We start from the raw sequence: 27,992 nt of genomic DNA, 5'->3' as shown, positions 1-27,992 counted from the left end.
CTTTGAGTTGCCCCTAAAGCGCACGCGAGGGCGTGGCATTGCTGTGGCGGTGCAGTGAAGGAGTCCTGTTCACTGTGGTGGCGACAGGGAAGCGCTGAGGGTGCGCTGTGTTTCCTGGCGCACTTTTCTTCCTCATGTTCTTCGGGACTTCCTCTTGCTCGTTGTAGCTTTTCACCCTTGACAAGCACGCCCGCACACCTGCGCAGACACCGGTGGACACCCGGTGCTGGCACGTCTCTCACCTCTCTCTCTGTGGTTCGTTTCTGATTTCTGCTGTTCAAATTTTTTGTATTTTTATTTTTGCGCCTTCCTGTGCTTTTCAGCCCTTTGAGCTTCTACACACGCGCCTACGTAACCGATACACACACACACACACACACACACGCATACAGGTGTACGCCTCCCTAAACACGCATCATCCTCACCTTTTAGTCGAGTTGTCCCCACGCCCGGTCGGTGTTTCTCTGCTCTCGCCCACTACTCGCCCTTCTCTCTTCCCTTTTTTCGGATTCTTACAACCTGCCAAGCTGGTGGTTGTTGCTAACACGAGTGCTGCCTCCCCCTCAGAAGCACACACCCAAGCACGCCTAACCTACAGGGGTAACGATAGCCGCGTGGGCAGTGCAGCGAAGCCGTTCGAGGCGTAGAGGAATACTTGTCAGCCCTCACCCTCTTCTTTAATGACCTCGAACAAGGAAGCATTGGAGAGCAGGTTTTCGATCAGCCCCGAGGCACTGCGTGAGCTCATCAGCGATGGCGGACATGCAGCCTCAAAGAGGCTCGCCAACATTGGTGGGCTCAGGGTACTCGCATCACAGCTTGAGACAGACCTTGCGCGTGGCATCGACAACGCTGACAAGGAGGCGCTGGCTCAGCGTCGGGAGTGGTTCTCCGCAAATGAGCTTCCAGAAGCGGAGGAGATGTCGTTCCTGGACATGGTCTGGGAGTCGCTGGAGGACCGCATGGTTCAGATTCTAATCGCCAGCGCGGTGATCTCGCTTGTGCTGGGGCTAACGGTGCCGGATCAGGACACGGGGCTCGTGAACTACGCCCACGGCTGGATCGAGGGCACCGCCATTCTGCTCTCTGTCACCATAATCACTCTAGTCAGCAGCATCAATAACTACCAGAAAGAGCAGAAGTTCAAGGAGCTGAGCAAGGCTACACCGCCGGTGAAGGTGCAGGTGGTTCGCTCTGGCGCCACGCTAGACATCACGGACAAAGAGCTGCTCTCCGGCGACCTGCTTAACATCGCCGCAGGTGACGTGCTGACGGTAGACGGCCTCGTCCTGCGGAGTACCTCGCTGAAAGTGGACGAGTCTGCCGCGACGGGAGAGAACGACGACGTGGCCAAGTCGGCACACGGCGACTTTGTGCTCCGCTCAGGGTCGAACGTTACGGAGGGTGAGGGCACGATCCTCGTCATGGGGGTTGGCGTGCACTCATTTGCCGGACACATCGCGATGCAGGTTCGGGAGCCAAAGGAAGAGACCCCGCTGCAGGAGAAGTTAGAGGCGCTTGCAAACCTCATCGGCTACATGGGCATGGCTGCCGCTGGGCTCATGTTTGTGCTGCTCAGTGGCAAGGAGCTTCTGGACACGCTTGTCTACCGCAAACACCCGTTCGACTACAAGAAGTACCTCGACAACTTGACGACGGCGGTGACGATTGTGGTCGTGGCGGTGCCGGAGGGGCTGCCGCTCTCCGTCACCATTGCTCTCGCCTACAGCATGAAGCAGATGTTCAAGGAGAATAACCTCGTCCGGCACCTGGCGGCCTGTGAGACCATGGGCAGCGCGACCACAATTTGCACCGACAAGACCGGCACCATAACCCAGAATGATATGGTCGTGACTGACGGCGTGACGGCGTACGGCGTCGCGTATGTTGTACCCCGCAAGCGGTCCACCTTTGTCGGAGAGGGTGAGAGGATGTGCAGCGGGACGCCGTCCCCACTGTCACCGCTGCTGCAGATGCCCACGTCTATGGACGTATCAGCGGTACTCGGCGGCGCGCAGGCTGCTGGTGTGCGTCGGTTGCTCATGGAGTGCATCGCGATGAACACCAAGTCTACCCGGGTCCTGGTCGAGTCGCCCAACGCGACGCATGCAGTGGTGCAGCTTACTGGCAGCAAAACAGAACAGGCGCTGCTGAACTTTGTGGATGCGCTGGGTGAGGACCCGATGCAGCTGCGCAGCGAGCGGTTGTCGAGGCTCAATGAGGAGGCAATATACACACCGTCGTCTCCGTTCGCGCTGGTGCCGTGGCCTACGGGGAACGCAGGGGCGAGCAGCAACATCATGGCCGCTGCAGCAACTTTTACTAAAGACCTACGCATCTACCCCTTCACCTCGGTGCGCAAGCGAATGGCGACGGCGCTGGTGCTGCGGCCGGAGAAGGTGGTACGCTACTACGTAAAAGGAGCGAGTGAACTGATACTAGCCGAGTGCACACACACGTACGATGAGCAGGGCAAGCGTGTGGGTCTCTCCCACGAAGTGCGCGTGCGGCTGGAGGAGGCGATCATGGCTATGGCGCGCCGCCAGTTACGCACCCTTGCCATCGCCTACACGGATCATCCGTTGTCGCCGCCTGGAAGTGCCACACCACGGGGCTCCAGCGACAGCGATGAGGGCGGCGCCGCGTCTTCGTTACCATTCCTGGAGGACGATACACAGTTGTCGGGGCTGACATTGGTGGGCATCGTAGGAATTCGTGATCCGGTGCGCCTCGAGGTGCCTGGGGCTGTGGAGCAGTGCCGTCGGGCGGGTGTGATTGTGCGCATGATCACTGGGGACAACAAAGCCACAGCTGTAAGCATTGCCAAGGAGGTGGGCATCTACGGTGAGGTCTGGTCCGGAGCCGCGAAGGGCGAGCAGGGATTGGCGCTGGAGGGATCGCAGTTCCGCGAGCTCGCGAAGAGCGCGCGCAAGCTGAATGCCATTCTGCCCCGCCTGCAGGTCATCTCCCGTGCATCTCCGCTTGACAAACGCATCCTCGTCTCGGCCTTGATGGAGCGTGGAGAGGTGGTGGCGGTCACGGGCGACGGCACCAACGATGCACCGGCGCTGAAGGGAGCCAATGTCGGGTTCTCGATGAACTCCGGCACCGCGGTCGCAAAGCTCGCCTCTGACGTTGTCATCCTCGACGACAACTTCAACACGATCGTGACCGCAATGAAGTGGGGCCGTAATGTGAATGACAACATCTCCAAGTTTCTACAGTTCCAGATGACTGTGAACTTAGCCGCCGTGGTGGTCTCATTCCTTGGCGCGCTGCTGGACCGCAACGGCGAGTCGCCGCTGAAGCCGGTGCAGCTGCTGTGGGTGAACCTAATCATGGACACGCTCGCCGCCTTGGCGCTGGCGACGGAGACGCCGTCGGATGAGGTGCTCCTGCGGCCGCCGAAGCCGAAGGCAGCCCCGCTCATTACCCGCCGCATGTGGCTGAATATTGTCGGCCAGTCCCTCTACCAGATTCTTATCCAACAGTATCTGCTCTTAGGCGGCGTCAGCACGCTGGGGCTCGCTATGCGGAACACTGAGGAATTGCACACCCTAGTCTTCAACGTCTTTGTTTTAATGCAGCTGAGTAACGAGTTCAATGCACGCATCCTCGACAACACCGTGACCTTCTGGCACAACCTGAGCCATGCCCCGATGTTCATCGCTGTCGTGGGAACGACACTTGCCATTCAAATCTTCAGCGTGCAGTACGGTGGCACCCTCATGCAGTGCGTGCCTCTTTCACTAGCCTCGTGGATGACGTCCTTCGCGCTCGGTGTTGTGCCGCTTTTCATTGGCTTTGCGCTGCGCAGGATTCGCGTTGCTGAGAAGGATATTCCACCTCCGCCGCCAGTGGTGGATATGAAGGAGGCGGCACTGCGGCTGGCGTTGAAGCAGCGAGTCCACCCCACGCTTCGCATCGCTGCCGGAAAGGTACGGATGCAACTGCAAGTGCTGAAGGCTTTCCGCGAGAATGCACAGGAGCAGAAGGCAGCGAGGACTCGAAGTGGATGAGAGGGAGACTGGACACAGACAGACACAAGCACACATCTGCGTGAGAAGAAGATTATGTATGTCTTGTTGCTTCCTTCCGTCGATGAGGAAGGCCTGTCATCCATGACATGATGGGCACTTCCCTCCCACCGGTTCACGCGCCACAGGCCACTGCTCTGCTTCCCTCTCACCGGTTCCTAGAACCGTGTGTCTTTGTTCCACAAGCACAGGCAGAAATGGTGAGGGAGTCACACAACAGCCCACTCGCTGAAGCGGTGGCGGGGAGGGGGCGGGGGGAGGCGCAGTCTCACGGACAAGTTGGGCTTTTACCTGTGTGTTGTGTCTCTCCTTGCGTCTTGTTCTATGTTTCCTCCTTTTCGTTTTCTGTTGCGCGTTCGACGGTTCTACTCGTGTCTCGTGGCTGTGCTGCGAGAGGGCGGGCGCGAGGGAAAGGGGGGCTGTATTTTCCTTTGCTCTACCCACCGTGTGTTGCTCTTGTCTCCTGCGAAAGATGAGGATGGCACCTTAGGGTGCATTTTGGGGCACAAGTGCTGGCGCTACTGACCCGCCGTGTGCGCCTCTCATTTCAGCTTTCTCTGTGGTCACTAGGAGTTGGCCCACCACAACGGCAAGGTGGACACGCTCGCGTAATCGGCAGTGCCAGAGGTGCCAGCACCAGCTGCATTGATTACGTACCTAAATCACCGGCCTCAGACGACAAGTTCACATTCCCTAAAACCTCGCTACGGGGTGCGGCACGCTGAGACAAGAGCCACCGGGCAGCAGTCATCCCGCACCAATAAGCAAGGATGCTGACCTTACGAGACGACAGCAGGACATCCTCGCTCAGTTCTGCACGGACAAGTGTCCGTGCTTTGCATTCCTGCAGCGGCGGGTGGCTGACAGTGACGGTATGGTGTGCAGATGGTGTACTGCCGGCTGCTGTGCTAGCGGTGTGGTGCCCTCACCCTTGCCTCTGTCGCTGCCCCCCTGTGCCTCCCCCCCTCAGGAGAAGAGGCGATGAGTTATCTTCGTGCAGGCATGTGCCTATCTACGGGTCTCCTCCGCCTGACGCACCGGCCTCTGTTGAAGGTGAGTGGACTCAGGAGAGGGCGGAATGGCCCTACCGCCACTGACGTATCGCAGCGTTCCACTTGTGACGGCACATGCGATCAAGTCATCGAGACACGCTCTTCCAGGCAATAACGTCGCCGTGAAGCAGGGTCCCAGGGCTCAGCCATGGCGAGCACTGTGCGTTGGTGCTGTCACGCACGCCTGGCACGGTGTGTATCGCATCCCGGCAAGGTGTGTGGAGGTCAGAGGCGCAAAAGTGGTGGCCCGAAAAGACGCGCAGGAGATGCCTGCCCGCCAGTTCCATAGTGCAGGCGTGCGACACAGGCGGCATCTCCTACGCCCAACCGAGTTGACTGATGCGGTGCAGGGGATGGGGCCTGCATGACGAGGGCATCGCGAATTCACACCGCGGAGTCCTCCAGACTTCAGTGTGGAAAGCTTCCAGGCCGTACTATCGAATGCAGCGGCTTGAAGGAGCTGAGGGACAAACATGGCGCCCAGGCAGGGTGCGAGGTCTCACAGGACCCTGACCCGATGTTGGCCTACCTACTGCTTGACATCATTCCTCATGCGCCTGGACCACCCCCTGTTACCTGCATAACAGACGTCACCACTACCGTCCGCGAGCAAGACCCTGGACGCGCCCCGCGTGGATCGATGGGTGCAGTCTACCCAGCTCTGTCTGGCGCCGATCGCGCAGCACGTTCCCGTGGAAGGGACGAGAAGAGCCCGTTAGACGCATGGCTCGATTCAGCAGAAGATGGCTCGTGCTAGATGGCCGGGATTTGGTTCTAGTGTAACAGGAGGGGTAGGAGTGTTAAGGTTGCAGGCGCACATTTGCTGCCTTGTTTGTGGTGGAATGGACGCGCTGGAGAAAACAAAATGTTCGCGTGATCTGCCCCCCCCCCCTCCTCTCTCGCTGTGCGGTTGGTGTGGGCGTGAGTGGTGGCTTACCTGTGCATAACAGAGTGTGCGTTACTCCGAGCAGTTGCTTCGCCATCATAATCAGAGGCACGCGAACTTGTGAGGTGTGGAGGAGCTCTGCGTTGTGTGCTGTGCTGAGCCTTTTTTCCTTCTCCTACTGCCTCCCCGTCGCTCCTCTTCGAGCCTCTTTGGTTCCTCTCTACTGTGTCTCCGATCTCCCCTCCCCCTTTTTTGGCTATTGCCGTGTGGGTGCGCCGCAGAGGCGGAGGCGTGCGCCACTTCTTCTGAGAACGAGCGAAATCAATTCGTAGCAGCACAGCGAGACTGAATAGAGGGCAAGAGGCGCAGAGGTGGACGAAGCATTGCTCCAGGCGGTTGTCGTTGTCCCTCCTTTCCCCACTCTCGTGACTTGTTGCCTTCTCCATAGCTGCCGCAGGGAGCTGCTACTTCGAGCGTCATCTCTCGTCTCTTTCTGGAGGGTTCTCTGACATCTTGGCTATTCCACCCTTTCATTGCGGAAAAGGGGGGTTGTTTGTGCTTGTGGGAGGGGCGGCATGCGCTCCTGCCAGTAGCGACTCCGACATTTCTCAGCGGGACGCCCTGTAACGCACCGTTGCTCCGGCAAACAATACACACACACACACACTCTCCCTCTCTCCCTCCCTCACACCGCGAGAGGGGCGAGGGAAAAGGGGCGTAGCGGAGGGGATGTGTGTAGCGAAGAGAAAAACCGGTCGCTGAGGTGGTGGCTTACGCAGTTGTTTGCCCCCCTTCACACCCACGCACACACGCACGCCCACTCACGCTGATGTGGAGGCATACTGATCACTGTGATAGACGCAGACGTAGATAACACTGCTGTGCTGGGTCACACTCACCCACCCAGCCTCTCCGTACAGAACTCACATTGATGGAGCGCGGCCGATGTGACCACGCCCCTACGGCCCCCCTGCCGCGTGTGTGCGTGGCCTTGCGGTGGCGAGAGGTTCGGTCATGGCGGAGGGTAGATGAGCAGAGGAGCGGCGAGTCCGTAGAAAGAGCTGGACTAGAAGCGTCCGGTGTTGGCGCCAGCACAAGCTGTTCGACCACTGGTGGGGCACACACAAAGGTTGACCTGTCTAAGGGGGTTCCTGGTTCGACTCCAAGCGATGTGACATCACGACTATGCGTGCTGCGTCGCCGCTACCCACCATTTGCTTCACTGCTGTCGACATCAAACGCGCTGCACCACGGTCAACCCCGGCACTCTCGCGGAGGCGAGGTGGCGCGCGCTAGGGAGGTGGGCACGGTCGTTGGCTTAGGCATGCGAGACTGTGATTACTCTGCCGCTTCCCCCTCTTTGTCTTCCGCGTCGCCGCGACCAACCACAATGGAGGTGGTCGTGCAGACACCCTTCATTGCCGTCGAGGGGCTAGGTGCGGACGTAGCCGCTGCCGCCAGCGACGGTGCGCGGCAATGTCCGGTACGGCCACAACGTCACTCCGACGGGCCTGAGTCGCCTTGTCTCGCTTACACAGACGCATGCCTCGCAGCGAGGCTGGCTGACGTGATTGCCGAGGAGCTCTTACAAGGGCACGCTCTACTGCGGCACGGAGTGGTGGGTGGTCCCAGGACTTACAACGCCTCGGCAAAGAGGACCACGGCGGCGGCCGCCGAGAACAGTGAGGTGCTGACCTTCACAATGGGGCCGCAGGGCACGACCAACTCCTCTTTTCTTTTTGGCGGCACGCTGGGGTGGCCATTGAGGCAGCGAGCGCTGCCAGCGACGGTGCCGTTGTCATCCCAGCCTTTCAGCGGACTGTTCGCAGGTGTGTTGGACCGTCTCTTCAGGCCGACCAACACGCCTGCTGACACACAAGTTGTAGCAGCCATGAGTGTGACGGAGGTACGCGACGCGGCCCCGCTCCGCCATCCCTCTGTGCTACAACGACCGCGATCGACGGTGGATCTGCTCTCTGGAGCCGTGCTGCGGACCGAGCTTGACGAGGTGGAGGGACTAGGTGACTCTGTCGATCACCCGTCCGACATACCCGCGGCCTGCTATGTGCGTGTGGAGTCTACCCATGACGCCATGACGGTGCTCTACGCGGCTCTCTCGTGCTCGGTCGGCTGGCGGTACACTGACCCGCTGGCAGGCGAGATGGGGAACCCAGAGGCGAATGCGTCGTCCCCATCGCGAACCTCTTTCGCATTCTTGCAGCCGGCCTGCGAGCCGCTAGAAGAGAGGATGTGCCACGTGTGTGTGACCCTCATCGTGTCCTGTGAGCCTCTCAGGTCACTGCAGCGCCAGGAAGTGCCGCAAAGCCAGGCGTGGACGACGCCACCTGCGGCGGACAATTTTAATGGCGAGGCTGGCCACAGGCGTGGTTCATTTGGTCCTGTAGCACTGCCTTCGGCGGCGTCAGCAGTACTAGCGCCAGTTGGAATCTGGAAGCTGTGGGACGTGGCCGGTCCCAGCGTGTCCTGCGGCTACCGTCCACTCACGGCCTCCTCTCCAAAGAGTGAGGTAGACAAGTCTACCGTGAACCGCTCAACGAAAGTCCCGGTAGCAGGAAGGCCTGGCCCCTCCGCCCAGCTGCCTACGCCGCTACTGCCGTGGAGCAGTCGATATAGCCTCGCTGCCCTCACGCACACCTGTCTCGCCGAGGTGGGCTCTACCCTGAGCTCCTCGGCTTTGTCTTTGTCTACAGGGACTGTTGACGCCTTGATTCCTGCCCTGCGCCATGACACCAGCGCTGCCCTTCAGATCGTGTCGAGTGCAGTATCATCGTGTTCCCTGGTCGTGCCAATCTGCTCCGTGGTAGCGGAGGCAGCGGTAGATGACGTCAACAGCGAGGTGCTAGCTGCTGCGGCTGGTTGGGCCGCGCTTGGACGCAAACATCAGCGCGAAAAGCAGCGCCAATGTCACCAGGGGCGGCACCGCGTGCGCGGCCTTGATAACGCGGATGCAGCGAGGCGAGTGCTTCAAGGGTACACTGTGCTGTTGAGGGATTTTGTGGCCGAACGCTATGGCACTGCCGATGACGGCGGCCCTGCTTCGTCGTCTTTTGCTAAAGTGCAATCACCGTTGACGTCGTTGATAGCTTCACAGGTGCCGATGAAGAACGATCAGAAAGGGGGCAGTGCGAGGCAGGAGGCTGCACGCGCTTCAGGAGTTCCTCTGAGGCAAGCGTCGCCGCCCACCAGCCCAACAATTGACAGCTCTCCTGCACCAGAGGCCAGCGAGCACGACGTCGCACTGCGCGCCGATGCCGCTCCGGGGAGACGTGTCGCTACGAACACTGTGGCTGTCGGCGGCAATACAGCGGCGACAGTGCCGCTCAGCATCAATGTCACCGCGGACGCGGAAGTGCTTACCAGCTTTAGCCTTCGATCAGGAATGGAAGCAGGGGTGCGATCTACGACGCTTGTGGAGGTCCCACAAAACGTTCTCAATCGGGACCATGGTGATGCGCTTGCTGTGGGGGCGGTGGGGAATACAGGCGGGGCAGCGCTTTCCACAGCCTGCTCTGCGACTTCGCCAGCCAGCGTGGCTGCCACGTGCGCCACGGCTGCGGCATACGCCGAGGAGGCTCAGCTACGGCGCTTTCACGCTCTCTTTGAGTCCGAGTCTTTCGACATGGGAGATGAAGCGGACGTAACGGCTCCCATGGAGGCTGTGAGGCAGCATGGAGAGGCCTCGAGCTTTGGCACCGGAGGCGTTGTGGTACCTCATGGACATCACAGAGAACAGACGCCCCTACCGCAGCACACACCACGGGCGAAGAAGTCTGACTCGCCACCTTCTGTGTTTCAAACCGGCCGACGTCCAGATCTCGAGGCACATACGCGTGCGCCAAGCTCGCTCAAAGGACTGCGAGCGTCGCTGCTATCAGCACCACTACGCATCAGCGTCGAGTCTGCGCTACACGAGTCGATGGCAGACGTCGACACCACCGCCTCCTCTCTGTGCCCTCCCCAAGAACTCTACGACGTAACTATTGCCCCTCAAGGGGAAAGGCCGTCTGGGGCGGAGATGGGAGCTGCTGCGGCCTGTGACGTTGCACTTGATGCCTGTGCCAAACCAACAAACAAGCCAGCACCTCCCTTGCCGTCTCCGGACGCAGCCCTAGCTGCCTTTCTTGGGCCTTACTGTGACGAGTTTGTTCGACTGTGCGACCAAATGTGCGCCGACGTACGCGCATGGCGCGTGCATGAAGCCTCAACGCTTGATCAGCTGTCTGCTTTAGCAGCGCGTCACGCAGACGATATAGGCGAGGTGGCTGCACTCCAGCGGCGTCTAGCCGCTGCTTCTAGTGTCGTGCATGCTGGGCCAGGACCTAAAGGAGCTTTGACGTGGCTCAGTGCACGAGGGGGTGGGGCCGATGTTGGTGCTTTTCTGTGTGATGCACTCACTGACGGTCACCCTGACTTTGCCGTGTCTCGCAGTGCTGCCGTTGCGTCTACCAGTACCCTCATCTTTGAGCAGCTCGTGAAATCGGAGGAGAAGGTGGCATGGCTGGAGCGGCAGTTGGTGGATTGGCGCCGCCGCGCGAATGAGGCGTTCGTACGCAACACGAGCAGTGCCAACGCGGATGCCGAGTCCCTCACTGGAAACGAATGGGACCGTGAATCGACACTGGGACTCTCTTCCTCGCCCCCTGCAGTGGCGACAAAGGACTCCGCGACGGTCGGGGGTGTCTTGTCTGGGTTAGGAGACGACCCGACAGCCCCGCATGTGCGTAAGGCCAAGGCGATTCTGCAGCGCCTTCTCCAGCGATGCACTCGAGCCTATGCAGCAGCGCAGGAGCAAGGAGATCGTTGGCACAGACAGTTAGTGCAGGAGCAGGCGACCAAAGCCGTGCTACAGGACCGTGTGATGGAACTGGAGGCCGAGCTGGCTGGGCTGCGCCACCAGCGCAGCGGTACGGCCGCTTCGCCGCATTTTCACCGCTCCTCTGCACCGTCGAGCAATCCGGTCTCGAGTGATGTGTACACGAATGCGGCATCTTTTCTACCCACCGACTCGCCACCTGGCCGCTTCACTGCATCGCCTCCTCCCGTCGCTGTGTCAGATACCCGCTCTCCCAATTGTACGCTGAATGCCGCGCCGGTGAGCCCCATTGCCAGCGACACCGCCTCTTCGTTTCCATCGTCATCGGTATCCCGCGGCTTACAACGCCGGTGTGACAGTGTAGCCGGCTCCGCAACACTGTGGGATTGCCTAAGCGCAGAGCGACTAGCGGCGCGTGGAGCAAAGAGTGCGGGTGACTGCACAGGCGCCGACTACGGTGGCGCTGTCTCGCCTCAGCTGGCGGTACTTCTGTCCCGCGCCGTGCTGGGCAGGGACACTATTGACCCGTCTGCCACAGTTGATCGCCACATCGGTACTGCGGCGGCACCATCACACTCGGCGGTGGCGCCAGCGCCTTTGTTCGACATTCATGTTGGGGCGTTGAGTACCGTCTCGAGCGGAGGCGCTGATTCCCCCTCCCGCCGTGCTGCGCCAGGCCCTTCCTCTTCGATGCCTCTCTCCTTTGCAGGTGGGGCTGCGAAGGCGACGGCGCGTGTCAGAAGTCCAGCCAGCAACGTAGAGAGCCGCGAAATCCGGCAACGTCAACCGCCACCATCGCGATGGCAGGATGCGTGTCGTGTAAAGCTGGCAGCAACGCCGCCTTCGAGAACGCGAGGCAGTGCACACAGAATCGTCGAAGGCACGCGTGATGCTGGAGCACTGCATCATCACGTCAGCGCGGGAACGGAGAAAATCGGCGGCGGAGCACTGTTGTGTGCTGCGTCGCACCCGCCGCTATTGCAGTGCCATGTTGTCAGCGATGACGAGCTTGAGGTATACCCCAGCGCAGCGCTGGGGGCTCTGGAGCAGGCCGCCACGCAGCTTGAGGCGGAGGCTGTGCGCCTGTACAGCGCTGCTCACAACACATCTGATACCGCGCCAGGTAGCCAATTCCACGTAACAGCAACTGAGTGTAGACAACTTGGTGGAGGAGATGAGGTCACTGTTCGCAAAGGCGACGACCCCAGAGCAGTGCACCCCTACTCGCTCACTCCTCTCTACCAGTTGATGGGGCAACTGCGATCTGCTACGCAGGCCGTGCAGCGCGAGGTTCGGGACGCTGCCGAACGTGAGAGGGCGTACCTCTCTACGATACTCTTCTCTACCGACGCTGGTGCGGAGTGACACCCACATCTACACGGAGTAGAGGGGAGGGGGTGGGGGCTGGAGCAAGGGCGATGCCAAGACGGTGTGATAGCGACCAGCCGTGGCGGAGGCGATCTATGCCAGCAGTGATGAGCGACCCTTGTTCCTATGTGTACCCTTCGCCTTGCCAACGATACGCACGGTGCGATGTGCAGCATCACTACTGCCGCAAGTGAGCCATGCGGGGCGAGGGGGAGGTGGAGGAGAAGTCGGCTTACAGAAAAGAAACGCAGGCAAAGTCGATTCGCTCGCTGACGAACAGAGCGACAGTGCGTCGAGGTTGAGGGAGGCAGTCAGGCTGCATGGCGGGCCTACCCGCTTTACGCCTAAGCACATTGTATCGTGTCGGCTACTCACGCACAGCGTCATGAGTGAAAGCCGCAAGTCCTCGCGTTATTTTCTTTGCCTACAGCGCCGTGCCTGTGTGTGCGCCTCTCTCGGACTACTGCCCTGACGCACAGGCCATACATAAACACCCCCCCCCCCCCCCCCCCCCCACACACACACACGCCACAGCGTCTCTCTACTCAGCCCCGTGCTGCGTTCTCGACTCTGCCGTGGCCTTCACTCTCGCCAAGGGACGCACTAATGCACCCGCAGTGGCTTCGCGCACCGACACACTAGCGTACAAGCCGACATGACACCAATAGAGACGGCAAACATGCACCCGCATCACTACCGCAGGAGCATTCACATCTCCTCCCCCCACTGTACCGACTGCCTTGGCGACGGTCTTGACCTTTCCTCTCTTCCTCGCTTTTCTTCGTGGCGTGAGCACACACAAGTCCACGAGGGCACATCGGCGCCATTCTTTCTCTTGCCTTTCTTCCCCCCCTCCCTCCCCCCCCCGGAAGCCTCTATGTCTCTCCGCGTTGTGGACGTGCGCGGTCGTGCCACAGGGCGTCTGATCCTCGTCGGCGACATTCATGGCTGCGCTGATCAACTGCGGGAGCTCCTCGTAAAGGTTCACTTCACTAACGCCGCTGTTCGGCGCTGCCCCACTTTGCTGACGTCTTCGTCGTCCGCATCATCGCTCTCCACGAATGACCCTTTGCCTTCTGGGGGTGGTGGCCCGACTATGTGCATCCCGGCTGCGCTGAGGCTGGATCCGCTGACAGAATCGGCCTCGCCGCTAGCCGAAGATGGAGCTGCGGATGACGTCTGCGTTTTCGTCGGAGATCTTGTTAACAAGGGCCCTGATTCGTACGGCGTTGTGCGGTGTCTGCGCAACATTGGTGCGATTGGCGTACTGGGCAACCACGACGCGGTGTTGCTGCGGCTCTCCGAGAAGTTGAGGGCGGATGTTCCGCTGACGGTGGAGGAGACGAGCAGCAGTCTCTACCCACTGGCGATGGGCTGTCCGGACGACGTCTTCACCTTCATGGCGTCCGTCCCCCACATCCTGTGCTTCCGCGCGTATCAGCTTGTCGTCGTTCATGCGGGCATCGATCCATCGATCTCGCTTGCTGCCCAGGGCGTGGAGGCTGTGACGCGCATGCGTAACTTGATAAAGGCCACAAAGTATGGGAGGGGGTCGATGAGCGAGGCAGCAGGGCAGCGAGCACACGTGGCCCTCTCTCTTTCCGCTGCCTTTGCGGCGATGGAGCGGGCCAAATTTGGGACGAGTTGGTGTGCGACGTGGTCGAAGTTGGCCTGCAAGCTCAGTCGCGCTGCGACCGGCAAGGAGGAGAGCGACAGTGGCGAAATCGATAGCGGCAGTGACCGAAGCAGCACAAATATCAGCGGCGATGTTGCAGAGGACGGTGGCGTGAAGAAGCCAAAGAAAGTAGACGGTGGTGGGGCTAAGTGGCGGAAGCGCATTCACCCGGACTATGCTGGCTTCACTATTGTGTACGGTCACGATGCCAAGAGGCGGTTGCAGGTGCATCCGTACGCCTACGGGCTCGATTCTGGTTGCGTCTACGGTGGTGAGCTGACAGGGCTGGTGTGGCCGAGCACACTGGTGTCCGTGCCCGGGTGGGCGAACCCATCGCCGCACCACAAGTCAAAGGTCTGAAGTGTGTAGAGCAAAAAATATAAACGAGGTCAAGGAGAGGGGGCGGCAGGAGGGGGGGGGGAGGAGAGGGAGAGAGAGAAAAGAGAACACGATCGTGCGCATGCATGTGGGTCTGCTGTTTCTTGTGGTACTCGTGGACTGCCGCAGCGCAAGGCACCTCCTCTTTCAAACGATGAGGGGATCCGTGAGGGTGGGAAAGAGGAGGCCTTCTTGCAGATTGAAGACGACTTGTGCACATGTGCCCGTGTGTGCATGTCTGTGCAGGAGCCCCCCTCCCTCCCTCCCTCCCACCCTTCCCCCACACACGCACATTTGCTTGCGGTGCTCTACCCTAATTACCCGTCATTTCTTATGTTACTTCGCCCTCGGGGATGCCTCTCTCTTCCATTCTTTCCTCTCTACGCGCCTTATCCGCCTTATTTACTCTCTGCCGCCCCTAGACGCGCTCTCGCTGATTCGTTGCGTGGGGCACACCATCCCACTCTTGCAGCAGTAGTATGACCTCGTACTGCGAGGTGTGCCAAGGCCTGTACGACATGCCTCACCCACACTTGTGGCCACACCGCTCGCCATTGTCGTCATCACCATGCAAGCGGGGTGCCTGGAGCCCGGCTCAGCCGTCATCATCGCCACCCCAGCAAGGAGAAAGCAGGGGAGGCCGAGGTAACCGAGGCTTATCTCGACCTCGCGTCGCCAACCGCTACCATGACACCCCACGCGCGTCGCGCTCGCCTTTCCTAGAGGGCCGGAACAACGGCCACGTCTGCGTTGGTCCCTACGTGTGCCCTTGCCAGCAGCGGCGAAGCGCTTCCATGCCAGCAGTGCCCGACTCCTACGACGCCCCCCCTTATCTTGGACGGCACGTGTCACCTGGCATGGATGGCGATGCGAGGTGCGGCGACGAACAGGACGGTCACTATCGCTGCACAGCATCCCCTTCACTTCCGCTCTCTGCCTCCACAGCCGTTGGGCGAGGAGGCTCTCCCTTCATAGAGCGATACCGCGAAGACACCTACTGTAGCCAGCGCCGCGCAGATGGCAATCCGTCCCAGCTAGATTACCTGCGTCGTGGGGTGGGACATGGCTGCGCCTATGTGTCTCCTTACGACGACTGCGAAGGCAGCAGAGAGCAGAGTGGGCTGGCGACCGACGGCGGGGGCGCTGACATTCTGTCTTCATCTTTCCCACCATGCGCACTGATGGATGTGCGGGAGGCGGCCGCACCTCACTATCGCTGCACCAGCGTGAGAAGGTCGCCGCACGTGTGGCGCGGTGGCGAGTTTGGTAGCAGCATACCACAGCGCACGTCCTTGCCGCCTCACCATCCAAGCGGCCCTCCCTCTACGCTGGCACCTAATCCTGACAACGCTACTCGCTACGCCTCCGAATGCGCCGCACGGTCGCGATCGCGCCGTAACACCAGCATTGATCACCCTTCTCGACGAATATCCCCGGCAGCTGATGGAGGCGGTGGTCATGGTACTCACACGACTTCGATGCAGAGCGCTACAGGCGCTGGCGAACCGTCTTCGTCGCAACGACCACCGCTGTTGCCGTCGGTAACATCGACCACGCCGGTATCGCCTTTTGTGGGCCTCACCTTCAATGCTGAGCCATGCGCTCAGACGCCGGCCAGTGTTCAGGCACCACTGCACTACAGCACACACGGTGACTCAGTGCGACAGCCCCTGACCCCCGCTGGCCCACTGCTGTCTCGCGCTCCTGACTCTCTGGCGAACCTCGTGGCCAAGATACGAGCAGAGGTCAGCAAGGACACGACTTTGTGGGTTGCAAGGTCACCCGGCACAGGTTCACTGCTCGACCCTGGCGTTGCAAAGCCGCGGGCAACTGCCGAGGGGAAGAGGAAGAGACAGCACCGTACAGAGAAGCCGCAGGAACAGGGCCACGCTCTAGGTGGGACATCGCATGCGGAACAGACCTCGGCCAATCAGGCTACAGCGTCTTCGGGGCTGTGCTCGTCCGCAAGGTCAACGGGAGCAGAGGGAGCTGCCACCTCTCTTGTGCTGGTAGCTCCACGGTCAACCAGCGCTGGCGACGACTGTGGCTCGAATGCTCACGGGTCTTCTGCTGCCCCTCCAGCGGCGAGTGGACGGGTTCGCAGCGCGCGGTCACGACGACAGCACGGTAGCTCTGGAAAGCACCGTCGCCCGTCCCGACCTCGGCGCACTTCATCGTCATCCTCATCAACGTGTTCGACCCGGTGGTCATCGTCCTCTTCGGCGAAACTCTGCAGCACTGTTAGAAGAGCTGAGGCGATCCTGCGCCGACTGCAAGACAGACCGCGCGGCAGTGGCGGCAGCTGCGCGCGATCTCTCTCTGCAGAGGCAGAGAGGACGAAGGGATTCGTGGGCGACGCGTTCGCTGATGACGCCGTTGCTGTTGATGCAGCAACCGTCCGTCGTCGTCCGAGTACCTTGGCGCACACTTCCGCCCGCGGAAAGAGCCGCACAGGGCCACAGGGCTGCAGTGCACGTCGCGGCCACTCCGCTCCTTCTCTGCCCTCTCGACCGCATGCAACATCTGTGCCATCCCGCCGATCTTCTTCTCTTTTCATTCCCATAGATGCATCCTCGAAGGCGAGCCAATGTGCACCCCAGCGGGCGCATGCACGTGATCGGGACGCAGAGGGGGCAACATGGGAAGTGAGTCAGGAGAGAGGTGGTGCTTTGGCGGTGACTGAGTCACGACGGCAGCACGAGATGTGGCGCACCACGCAGGAGCACCGGATCGAACGGCTACGCGAGGGTCTGTCGGCGTTATGTGCGGCCGTTCGCAAAGACCTTCAGAAGGTTCGGGAGGAGGTTGGCAGGGTGCGTTCTGAGGCCAATGGCGCGGCGGAAGACACTCAAAAGCGAATGCATGAGGCGTTGGCGACTGCGTTGCGATCCAACTCACCTGCGAAGCGCGCAACCAACGCACGAGGCCAGGAGATGGATTTCCACCCGAGCTCGGTCGTGGGGGCGGTGATACGGTGTACACCATCGGACCAGCACCGTCTCGCAATGCTTCTCCTGCCTCACTTCCGACCGCTACTTGCGGAGATGGTCCATGAGGAAGTGCAATGTCAGCTCCGTCAGTACCGGGGCGAGCAGAAAGAGGAACAGCACGCACTGGAGCACCGTTTGCAGGCGTACGTCGAGGAGGCGGCGGTGTCACGTCAGCACTGTGCGCACGGAGACGGGACTGTAGGCAGTGAAGTCACTGCCACCGCCCCTGTGTGGGCATCTTTTTCTTCTGCGGAAGCTTTCGACGCACACCTCCGCGCTACCACTCGCGCGGTATTACTCGAGGAGGACAACCGATGGTATAGTCTGGCGAGTGAGAACGAGCGTCGACATGAGCGGTTCGTGCAGAAGCTGCAGCAGGACTGGCAGGGGACGCTAAGCACTGCCCAGGCAGAGTGGAAGGCAGAGTGGAAGGCAGAGTGGAAGGCCCTTTTGGAGAAGGAGACGAATGTGTGGACCCACCATGCCCGGGCACCGCTGCAGAAGCACGCCGATCTGCTTCAGGACATTGTAAAGGCCCTCACACACGACGTGACCCACCTGCAGGAGCAGCAGGAAGCGCTCTCAGCACGTCTCTCGGCCAGCCTGCGGCAGGAGCGAGAAATGCGAGGGCAGGAGCAGACGCAGCTCACCGAGCGTGTTGAGCAGCGTGTGCGGCAACTGCTACCACGTGAGGTTGAGTCTGCCTGCGTGCGATTCCATGCGTTACGAGAGCAGCGGCTCGCAGGGGCAGTGTCGAGAAGCGTTGTGACCGAGCTTGGCACTCCCGGTGCATCGCGCTGGAGTGCGATACCCACGACCAGCGCTGCCGCTGCGACCGCGGCGTCATCAGCAGAGGAGCTTCGCTTGTCCACTGTGCAGCCGGCCCTGGAGCACATGCGACGTCTGCTCGTGCTACATCAAGAGATGATTGACGCGATGGTTGAGTCTCGTTGTCGTCGTGCTGAGCACACAGTGGAGGGCAATCGGCACGTGTGGTCCCAGAACGTGGCGGAGGTGCGGGCAAAGCTTTCTGCGCTGCGCGACGACGTGCGTAGTGCCTTGAGCGAGTTGTGCACAAACCTAAACGTGGCCTCTCCCGCGCTGTGAGCTCCTGCTCAGCAGCAGCGGCGGTGCGTTGGGCATTTTCCTACGAGAAGACTCCGTCACTTGCCTGTTTGCGCGTCTCTCTGTGCATACTCGAGTTTCATCGTTTATGGGGCTCTTCAAGGGAGACGAAGCGGCCAGCACAAGCGGAGGATGGCAGAGAAGGGGAGTGGGGCAACGGTGTGATGAGTGGATCGGCCGTGGGGGCGCTTAGGTGAGGCTAGTGTATAGAGTGCCTGAGAAGAGACCTGAGAAGAGATTCGCTGATAGTAGTGAGGAGAGGAGGGAGGGAAGTGCAAAGGGCCAGTTTGGGGCTGCAGCAAGGTCGACCGGCGATCGCACCCTCCTCGCCCTCCTGCTGCCGTCGTTGTTCATTGCCTTCACGCCTCTCTCCCTCTCTCTTCCAAAGCCACACCCACCTAGCACTCTCTTGCGCTCTGTCCTCGTGCACACGACTGGCCTCTCTCCCCCCGTTCCGCCGCCGCTGCTGCTCACTCCCTCTTCCCCCCCCTCCCCCCTCCCATGCCGTTTCGGTGTCTGTTTTCCCATTCTCTCTTTACCCATCTGTATGTGCCCATCCCCTGTATGCACCTCCCTGCGCCATAGAGCTCATCGCCGTCTCCTCGCTGCCCGCGAAGCAAACAAACAAACAACAATGCCAATCCATCAGCCGGGGGAATCTCTACTCATGCCACTCGAGGAGGAGGAGAGTGGTGTACGCCAGCAAGCAGGGAGACTACACGTGCCAGTAAAAGTCCTGCTGCTGTAGACGTGGGTATGCGAGAGGGGTGTTATTCTTGCGATCTCCTCATTTTCTTGCCTCTGCACAGCTAAGCCGCTTTCTCCATCATCCCATACACGCCTCCAAAGCGCGTCCTCATACACGTGCGCGTCTCTCTCTCTCTGTGTGTGTGTGTGTTTTCCACCCTCAGGGAGGAGCGGCGTTCAGTCTCGTTGTCCTCTCCCCTCTACATTCATGTTTCTTCTGTTCACCGATGCACGCGTGCGTAAGCTAGGGCTAATGGTGCCGAGGGCCGTGCACTGCCGCACGAGAACTGGACGTGGTGTTGGCCTCTCACGGCGAGTCTGCTCATCTTACTTCACCATCTTTCATGCGCCGGCTGCCTCAGCTGTTGCCATGCACTCTGCACCACTCACGGCGCCGCGCCGGGCACAGAGCTCGCTACAGAGGCTGCTGGATGACCCCAGCGACCCATATCTCGCTGCCCTTCAGCAGTTTGACATTCTTCGTATTGCCCACATCGTCGCGGAGGGCCCTGCCATGTCAGGCGTACCTGCCGCCTTCCTGCGACGCGCTGCCATTCGTGTCGAGACCGACGGCATCGCTGCAGCTCGAGCTCAGCTAGCGGCACCCACACCCCTCACGCAGCGTCGCGCACAGTCGTCTGGCGAGGCGGTATTGCAGTCGCTGCACGCGGTTGGGGTAAAGCATTGGAGTGAGGCCGAGGCTGCCGCTGCAACCGAGTTTAAGTGCGCGCAGGAGGCCTATGAAGCTCTTCCACAGGAGGAGAAAGCTGCGCTGCAGATGGAGCGCGTTGTGTCACACCTCTTCGACGGCCTTTGCGCGATGAGTGCCGCCATGCGGATGCAGACTGAGGAGGGCGCCCCCTCTCTCGAGGAGCGTGACGCCGCTTTCAGCGTCTACGGGCGCATCATGTCGGCCTACCGGGATGGCGCCATCACCGAAGATCGCTGGAGGGCCGACTTTATGCCGGAGCTTGAGGAGCTGAAAGTTATTTGGCAGCACCTCGGTGATCCTCGCGCGATGACACTGGAGAGGTGAGTTTAAGGCAGTGCGCGTCCCTTTCTCTGTGCTGGAGGCCGGAGGGTGACAGGCACTCTCTCAATAGAAGCGCTGAACATTCCTCTTTCCCCTCCGCCTCTCTGGTGAGGCAGTAATCGGCACCTGCATTGCATTCGCCTGGTAACGGTGTCTTGTTATTAACTTGCCCCTCCCCGACGACGGAGGCGATACTCTGCCACTATCAATATCAACACAATCGATCCCACCAACTAGAGGACAGCACAGCACACGGACAGTGATGGGAGGAGAGGGGGGGCAAAAGGGTCCCCACAGTGATGCGGCCACTGTTGTGTCTGCGAGGCTGCCCCAGCTGCGCCCTGATGATGGCGTCTGTGGGCACACTACAGGGCGGCGACCTACCTCAGGCATTGACCTGCTCTCGTTCTCTTTCATCATCTTCAAAATCCTCTCCTCCTCCTCCTCCTCCTCCTCCCCCCTCTCTGCGTCTCCACATTTCGTTTTCTCTGGCCGTGAGGGCCGCGCAGTGCAACCCATCTTTGTGGCACACAAACGCGCCATACATTAACCGCCTCCCCTCATCCTCCATCTTCCCCCCCTCCGAAATACGAGGGCTCGTAAGGGGAGCCCAGCGATCCTTTGATTAGGCGTGTGTGTGTGTGTGTGTGTGTCGGGCTTCTTTGTCTGCTGCTGTCTGTGCCTTGCGCGCGTCACCCACGTGTGCCTCTCTCTCTCTCTAACCGCCACCCAGTCGGAAGAGGAAGAGGAAAGACTCCCAGCATAAACACGCCCATCCACGCCTCAGGCTGCTGAGGTGCGAGGGAGCGACCCTCCGTGATGGACGGCCGACTTGTGCAGACGTCGTGCCGCACGACCCACTTTTCAGCGGTGGAGGCGACGCTGCGGGATTGGCCCGAGGTCGAGGCCGTCGGCTCCTTCCGTGAGAAGAAGAACAACAAGAGGGACATTACAACTGTGTTTGTCACCTTCCGAGACGAGGCGGCAGCGAAGGCTGCCAAGGCAAAACTCGAGGCCATTCCCGGTATCGCCGAGGCGACCACTGTCTTGTCAGTCTCTCCGGAGCCAGAAAAGGCTGTTGCCAGCGGCAGTCGAAGCAAACTCTCGCGAAGGACGAGGGGCAATGCCAGGAGCGACAAGAGGAGCCTCGCGGCAGAATTCTTGAGCTTCGAGTCGTACGGGGATCAGAAGAAGCGCGACGCGCAGACGAAAAAGAGGAGCAACGGCGCGCGAGGGGAGGCGGGTGAGGGGACGGCGCGTAGGGGTGGCAGTGGTCGTGGAGAGCGTGGTGGGAGCCGTGCTAATGAGAACAACCACGGCCGCGGCAACAGTGGCATGCGCGGTCGCAGTGGTGCTCATCTGCAGTCGCCGCAGAGCTTTCACCAGCCGCAGCAGTACCAGGAGCACCAGCTCCACCTGCAGCCGTATCAGCCGCCGCCGCCGCGCCTACCGCCGTTTGAGGCGAACGTTGCCTTCATTGACAACGTACCCTTCGGCACCACGAACAGCCACCTCATGAAGCACTTCTCTGCCTTTGGCCGAATTCTCGATGTGAACCGCCTCGAGCTGATGGTCATGATTTGCTTTGACAACCCGGAGTCGGTGCAGCAGTGCATCCAGCACATGAACGGCACCAAAATCCATGACAATGTCATAACGGTGAGCAGCGGCACCGTACGTATCCCCGGCAGCATAGCCCTCCGCATGGGTGCTTAAGTGATGAATGCCAAGCATGAGGGAGGCATGCGAGGATTTAAAGACGAAAGAACAGTGAGGGAGGGATGCGAGCACGTGAGAGCATCCACAGTCCACGCCAATGGAGTCGAAGAGAGAAGACGAAATCGAGGGGAGGGGAGAGGATGGGGTCAGCCGTCACTGTGTGGTATCATCGCATGTTTTGCAGCTGTCAGGGATCAACGCGAACGACTATGGCATTCCTCGCATTTCTTCCACCCTTTCGCACGCCCCCACGCTGTTGAAAAGCTTCATACACACCGCGACACTGGCTAATGACCACCGCTGCCTGCTCTCCTGCACTGAGACGCTGCTGTGCGTGAGGCTTGTATGCACGCGCCTGTGTACTTCTCTCTGCGCTTGTCCACCTCGCCACTCCCCTGCTGAGTGCCAGAAGCGTCCGTCTCCCTGTCTTTCCGTCTCTGTCTGCGCCGCTTGCTCTTCCCTTGTGTGTGCCAGTTGTAAAAGGGAAAGAAACGCATAAATGAGTATTGGATAACAAGAACCAACGAGAGAAATTAACTGCATTCAGTCACCAGCACCGTGCTCTCTTGGCGGCATATACACCGACACACAGACATTCACGCGGAGTGATAAGAGTGAGGTGGTTGTCTGGCCTGTGTGCTTGTTTTCATCACTCGCGTGAGTCGTGCCTAGCGTTGTTCAGCTCTTGCCTCCACTGATCTACCCACCATTTCTCCCAGCTGCACTCTGAGTGTGGCGGTGGTGGAGCGCCATGGTCTGGCAAAGGGGGATTCAGTGGCATGCAGGTACCAGCGGCACACTTTATTAGCGCTTCTGACGCCGCCTCACCAAAGTCCACGCGTATATGCTCGGGGGAGGGACGCTGACTGGCGCTACGCTAATTTTTTTTTTTTTTTGCTGTGGTGTCCTCCATGGGTATGGGCCTGCACTCACTGCTGTCGCTCGCATCTGTGTCCCTCCTCACGCTGTTTTCTTCAGCTTCACCCCCCCTCCCCCTCCACACACACACACACGCCCAGGCGTACACGTGCATGGGCACTACGCTGCTCGCGTCTCTCATCATCATCATCATCATTGTTCTCTTTCGCTGTGTGAGGAGGAAACAGAAAACGCTCAACCAGTGAGCAAAAAGCGGGGAGAAGGAGACACTCTGCAGTGATGGACCTCGAGGAGGCCTCACGGAAGGCCGTGGCGGAGGACGAGGAGGAACAACAGCAGCAAGCGAAGGCAAGGATAGCAGCACGTGATGGCCCTTATCCTTCGCTCTGCTTCTCTTATTCTCCCCCAATATTCCCTGACGCTTCGGGTTCAATGAAGCGGAAGGCAAGCACCTACCCCGAGGACGAGCAGGCAGAAGACGGCCACGACGGCGGTGAGGAGGCGGATGACGACACGTACGACGAGTTCAGCGACAAGGATCTTCTGCAGTCCGTTCCCTTTGCGAATGACGCTGTTGTGCTGCCACCATTTGGTCAGCTGAGCCCACCGACATCCGTGCCCACTGGCATTACTGCTGCTGCTGCTACAGCTATGCAGAGCACCTCCTCTCCGCGTCCTGCTACTGATTCGGCCACTGCTGCGACTCTAGCCTCTCCGCCCCCGCTCTTGGCGTCTCCGCGGGGCGTACTCGAGTTTCCTCCTCTGGGCATCGCCAGCTTTCTGGTCCGTGGCGACGACGGGCGAGTGCGTTGGGTGACGGCCACTGGTGGTACTGCTGCATCTGCAATGCGGAAATCAGGTGCGCAGGCCCCACAAGCCATAGGTCACTCGGGCCCGAACGAGGTGGTGAACAGTGAGGCCAGTGACAAGGAGGATGACGCTGTCGGCGTGCATGAAAATGGCGGGACGGCAACGCTTAGCAGCAGCGGCGTAGCCATGGTACTGAGTGAGGGGGACGAGGATGACATGTCCTGCATGACACCGTCATCTATGCACAGTGAGGCGAGCAACCCAACAGGCTTTCTGCGCGACGGCGTCAAGGTGCGAGCGATGCTGCGCGACATCTACGCTGAGGAGGCGAAGCGGCAGCAACGTCAAGTGGAGGAGGAGGAACAGGAGCGGCCGAATGCGCAGCGGGCAGCAGCAGGCCTGGGTCACAGCAAGGTGGAGGCGTTCGGTGAAGGTGACGAGGTACTGGATGACGAGGAGAGAGAGCGGCGGTGGCTCGTTGGGCCGGCACGTCAATGCCGCACGGCCGCTGCAGGCGCTTTTCCGCGCCATCGGCCGCATTCTACTTCCTCGAACGGGGAGCTGTGGGTCACCAAGTACAGCCCCAAACTGTTCCGCGAAGTGCTCAGTGATGAGACCATTAACCTTCGGCTCCTGCAGTGGCTCAAGTCGTGGGATGCTTATGTGTTCCCCGATGAGGCGCTGTCGGCAGCAAAGGGCGTATCGACATTAACTGCTGGTGCTGTAGCCACACCTTCACCGCCAGCGGAGCGCATCGCTGTCTTGACCGGACCGCCTGGAGTTGGCAAGACGACGCTTGTCCACGTCCTCGCCGCGCACTGTGGCTACGAGGTGATCGAAGTGAACGCGAGTGTTGAGCGGACAGCATCACGACTGGAGGCAATCATCAAGACGGCGGTGTCCGCGGCTGGGCCGGCTCCTGGAGGCCGCGTTCGTCGCCCAACGGCGTCCTCGGCTGTTGTTGGGGCGCAGGTCTCCGCTCTCGATCACCGTGCACCTCTTGGCGATGAGGCGGGTTACCGTGGTGCCGCTTTAGATGCTGAAACGGCGGCAGCGTCGTCCTGGTCGCACACTTCTTCCTCTCTGGTGCATCACCTGCTTCGTCCCAAGTGCCTTGTCATTGATGAGATGGACGGCATCGCCAGCAGCAGTGTGGCCACGTACCTCATCCAGCAGCAGCTGCACCGGCCGGTATTCTGTCTCTGCAACGACTTATTCGTGCCATCCCTGCGGCCACTGCGGCAGCGCTGCTCCCACGTGTACTACATGCCACCCATTCATCCGCAGCGACTACTCGCACGGCTAGAAGAGATCGCGCGGCGAGAGGGCGCGGTCATGTTCGACTCGTTGGCCCTGCCGGAGCTCATCAAGACCAGCGGCGGTGATGTGCGGAGCTGTCTGAATGCAATGCAGTTTATCAACAGTATTGTACACCAGCAACAGCAGCGGCAGCTCGAGACAGGCACTGGCGCGTCCTCCTCTGCTACTGCTGAACCCGTCGTCACGGCGCCGTCGCGGCACACCGTCATGGAGCTCATTCGGCGCATGCAGGGAAAGGATGCCCGGGCCGCACTGCGTGACAGCTGGCAGCTGCTCTTTATCCGACCCGAGCGTAACAAGGCGGTACAGTTGCTGAAGCAGGAGTTTGGAATGGATTACGAGGCCTTTGTTGAGGCAGCAGCAGCCCAGCACAACCGCAACGTTGTCCCTGCGCGGCGTGCGCTTGAGCGAGAGAGGGCGATCGGCGCGCCGGCGGGCGAGGGCTCTGCCGCTACACGGACGGAAAAGATGAGAGGCGTCGATGATGCGTCAGCGTGTGCAGCGACCCAGCCAGTGGCCGTGGGTTTCCGTGTCGATCCCGGTTACCTGTACGCTGCTCAGAAGCTCTCTCGCTGCTCTGACAACAGCAGCCTGGTGGACGGACTCCAGGAGAACTACCTGAACCGTGCCTACACTGATTACACCTTCTCCCGCACCAGCGCCACTGCTGACAGCTTCTCGCAGCAGGACGTGACGGTTGCGGCAGCCTTTCAGCATCCGGGGCTGATGGGGATGGCGGAGCGGCTGTTTCAAGTGTCTGCGCTGACGTGTTACGTACACTGCAGCACCGCTGCGCGTGGGGGCCGCATCGAGTTCCCTCGCGAGCAGGCCACGCTGCGCCGCTTGCAGTCGGAGTCGAAGCATGTCGTCCAAGAATTCTGTGAAGGGTGCCGCCCGTACTCCTCTACATTCCTTGGTGGCGACGAGGTCATAAGCACCGACGTGGTGCCTATGCTACTGCGGTGCCTGTTCGACCGATCGCTGCGTTTGCCTGCGCACGCCATTTCCTCTTTCAGCCGACTACCGCCGGCGGATCAGCGGCTGCTGCAGGCGTCTGTGGCCCGCCACGTTGAGTACGGTCTAAACTACCAGAGGGACCGGCAGTACACCCCCTCACCCGCCGTTGCTCCTGCTGGGGCGTCGCGCAGTCCATTCGGCTCGCTGACCTCAGCGAGTGTTGAGGATGAGGCACCGTGGCGACTGACCCCGGAGTTGGACAAACTTCTTGCAGGCGTGGTGCGTCCAGTGGAGCACGCGCTTGGCAGAAGCGGCAGTGTTGATCACCGTGGCTTTTTCTTCTCTTCACGCTCGTCACGCTTTGGTGGGAACGGCGCTGACCCGCGCGGCAGTCGAAGCCTTCCCGCATTACCGTTTTCTGCCAGGGTGAAGGGCGGGACTGGCTCTCTGACCTATGCAACGGGCTCAGGTGGTGGTGGTTGCAGTGGGACGGCGAGCTCACCATCGTTGGCATCCGTGATGATGCCGATGCGTAACGAGGTGCGGCAGATTCTTTTTGGTGAGATCCATCAGTATCGCATCATGCAGTCCATGGAGCTCCTGAAGCGTTCGTCACAGCAGCCGGCAATGCAGGAGCTTCGATTAGCCGAGTCGACAACCGGCGCTCCTGAGCGAGGCGCGAAGCGGCAGCGCGCTGAAAGTGATGTCTCCGCCTCCACAGCCTCGTTAGATCTCGTCCGCAGAGGCGATGTTACCATGAGTGGTGGTGTGCACCAAGTTGAGCATGTGACAGCGGCAAGCGGGGCAGGGGAGCTGGATGCACCTGCCGTTAAGTGCCCACGAACAGACGAGGCCAGCACCGTGCCAGCAGCTGTGACCGCCACCGACACGGTACGGCGCGACTTCTTTGGCCGTCCATTGCCCAGCACTGATACAGCACAGGCAGCGACAGCATGGACTGGCAGCACCGCGCGCAACGGCGGTCATACTGGTGGCAACCGTCGCAGCACCAGCGCCACCGGTGCCACCATGTCATCGTCGTCCCTGACTCCTCTGTCATCTGGAGACGCAGGCAAGGGTCGCTTTCCACGTCCGCATTCTCCTCATCGACCCATCGTGAGGGCATTTGTGCGCTACGTGTACCAGGACGGCTCCACGAATGCTGTCAAGATACCGGCGACGTTCGCTGATTTTTAGAGTACAGAGAGAGCGCAAACCTGAGGCGCGGGTGCGCGGGCGGTGGTGCGGCCATGAGTGATGTTCAGTCCAGTTAGCCGAGCCGAAGAGCACCCATAAAGCGCGCCTTCATAGACGACAGCCCGTACCCACTCTGCACACCAGCATGCGCTGAGTGCGTACGATGCTCGTGCAGGGCCCGCATTGCACTAGCAGTGAGCGAAAACATGAACTGTGGGGGGGGGGCAGCGGAGGGGAGTGGCTCTCGGGTTTGTCGGTCGAGGGGGGGTGGAGAAGGGCGAGAGGGGGAGGAGTCGGGGTGGGGTGAGAGGGAAAGTTGTCGAAGGATGCTGGACTATTTCTCTTGACCTTTGTGTACGACACTCTCTTTCCCTCTCTTTCTGTGTGCTGTTTGCCGTGGTGTAAAACACCAACACACACACGCGCGCGCACATGAGAGGTCCACGCAGCATCAAGCACTGTGGTCATTGTCGTCATTCATGCGCTCAGGCATACGCGCCCCCACACGACGTTGTGGGTACTGCACTCTCTTCAGCCGTCCGTCTCTCACTTAGCAGTTGCGGCACGCTGTGCAGCTGCCACCTTTAAGCACTACAAAAATGAAAATGACAGGAGAGAGAGGGCAGGGGGTGGGGGCGCAGTGATGGGACATCGTTAGCCTCCGTCTCTCTCAGCTTCAAGGGCACGTCTTGATGGGTGGAGGAGGGGGATATCCACTGCTGCCCTTGCCGCTGCGCGATGGATCATGACGGAAGCTGTCTTGCTATCAGCCACACATTTCTCTCGCTCTCTCTCGCTCTCTCTCTCACACACACACGCACATACCCACGCTGTATACCTGCGTTGCTCTCTGCCATTCTGTGTGGCGGGGGGTAACGTTGCACCGCTACTGCTGTTGGCCGTCTTGATGCTCCTGAGGCTGTTGGTGCCGCCATAGCCGCCAACAAGCTCGTTGTCACGGGAGAAAACGAAGACAGGGGCGACA

The 27,992-nt window shown here is 60.4% G+C and overlaps 7 protein-coding genes across 7 annotated transcripts, besides 1 other annotated feature; all 7 read left to right on the top strand.

Annotated features, from left to right (window-relative positions):
* Window positions 1–920: 920 nt before the first annotated feature.
* Window positions 921–4,019, top strand: LPMP_170560 (P-type ATPase, putative; the record flags this gene model as incomplete). Its single annotated transcript, XM_010699445.1, has 1 exon — window positions 921–4,019. One exon carries the CDS (start codon window positions 921–923, stop codon window positions 4,017–4,019), a length of 3,099 nt encoding a protein of 1,032 aa, XP_010697747.1.
* Window positions 4,020–4,511: 492 nt separating this feature from the next.
* Window positions 4,512–5,931: a repeat region.
* A 1,368-nt stretch (window positions 5,932–7,299) lies between these two features.
* On the top strand, window positions 7,300–12,174 carry LPMP_170550 (hypothetical protein; the record flags this gene model as incomplete). The annotated part of the gene is made up of 1 exon (XM_010699444.1): window positions 7,300–12,174. The coding sequence occupies one exon, from the start codon at window positions 7,300–7,302 to the stop codon at window positions 12,172–12,174; it is 4,875 nt and encodes a 1,624-aa protein (XP_010697746.1).
* Window positions 12,175–13,273: 1,099 nt separating this feature from the next.
* LPMP_170540 (bis(5'-nucleosyl)-tetraphosphatase, symmetrical-like protein) lies at window positions 13,274–14,212 on the top strand (the record flags this gene model as incomplete). Its single annotated transcript, XM_010699443.1, has 1 exon — window positions 13,274–14,212. One exon carries the CDS (start codon window positions 13,274–13,276, stop codon window positions 14,210–14,212), a length of 939 nt encoding a protein of 312 aa, XP_010697745.1.
* Window positions 14,213–14,709: 497 nt separating this feature from the next.
* On the top strand, window positions 14,710–18,327 carry LPMP_170530 (hypothetical protein; the record flags this gene model as incomplete). Its single annotated transcript, XM_010699442.1, has 1 exon — window positions 14,710–18,327. The coding sequence occupies one exon, from the start codon at window positions 14,710–14,712 to the stop codon at window positions 18,325–18,327; it is 3,618 nt and encodes a 1,205-aa protein (XP_010697744.1).
* Window positions 18,328–19,462: 1,135 nt separating this feature from the next.
* LPMP_170520 (hypothetical protein) lies at window positions 19,463–20,128 on the top strand (the record flags this gene model as incomplete). Its single annotated transcript, XM_010699441.1, has 1 exon — window positions 19,463–20,128. The coding sequence occupies one exon, from the start codon at window positions 19,463–19,465 to the stop codon at window positions 20,126–20,128; it is 666 nt and encodes a 221-aa protein (XP_010697743.1).
* An 816-nt stretch (window positions 20,129–20,944) lies between these two features.
* LPMP_170510 (RNA-binding protein, putative) lies at window positions 20,945–21,841 on the top strand (the record flags this gene model as incomplete). Its single annotated transcript, XM_010699440.1, has 1 exon — window positions 20,945–21,841. One exon carries the CDS (start codon window positions 20,945–20,947, stop codon window positions 21,839–21,841), a length of 897 nt encoding a protein of 298 aa, XP_010697742.1.
* A 1,161-nt stretch (window positions 21,842–23,002) lies between these two features.
* On the top strand, window positions 23,003–27,007 carry LPMP_170500 (hypothetical protein; the record flags this gene model as incomplete). The annotated part of the gene is made up of 1 exon (XM_010699439.1): window positions 23,003–27,007. The coding sequence occupies one exon, from the start codon at window positions 23,003–23,005 to the stop codon at window positions 27,005–27,007; it is 4,005 nt and encodes a 1,334-aa protein (XP_010697741.1).
* Between the last annotated feature and the right edge of the window lie 985 nt (window positions 27,008–27,992).

The sequence above is a fragment of the Leishmania panamensis genome, assembly GCF_000755165.1.
Source record: "Leishmania panamensis strain MHOM/PA/94/PSC-1 chromosome 17 sequence".
NCBI classification, from domain to species: domain Eukaryota; phylum Euglenozoa; class Kinetoplastea; order Trypanosomatida; family Trypanosomatidae; genus Leishmania; species Leishmania panamensis.
Note: the sequence above shows the minus strand (reverse complement) of the source record. Positions and strands in the feature narration are given on the sequence as shown.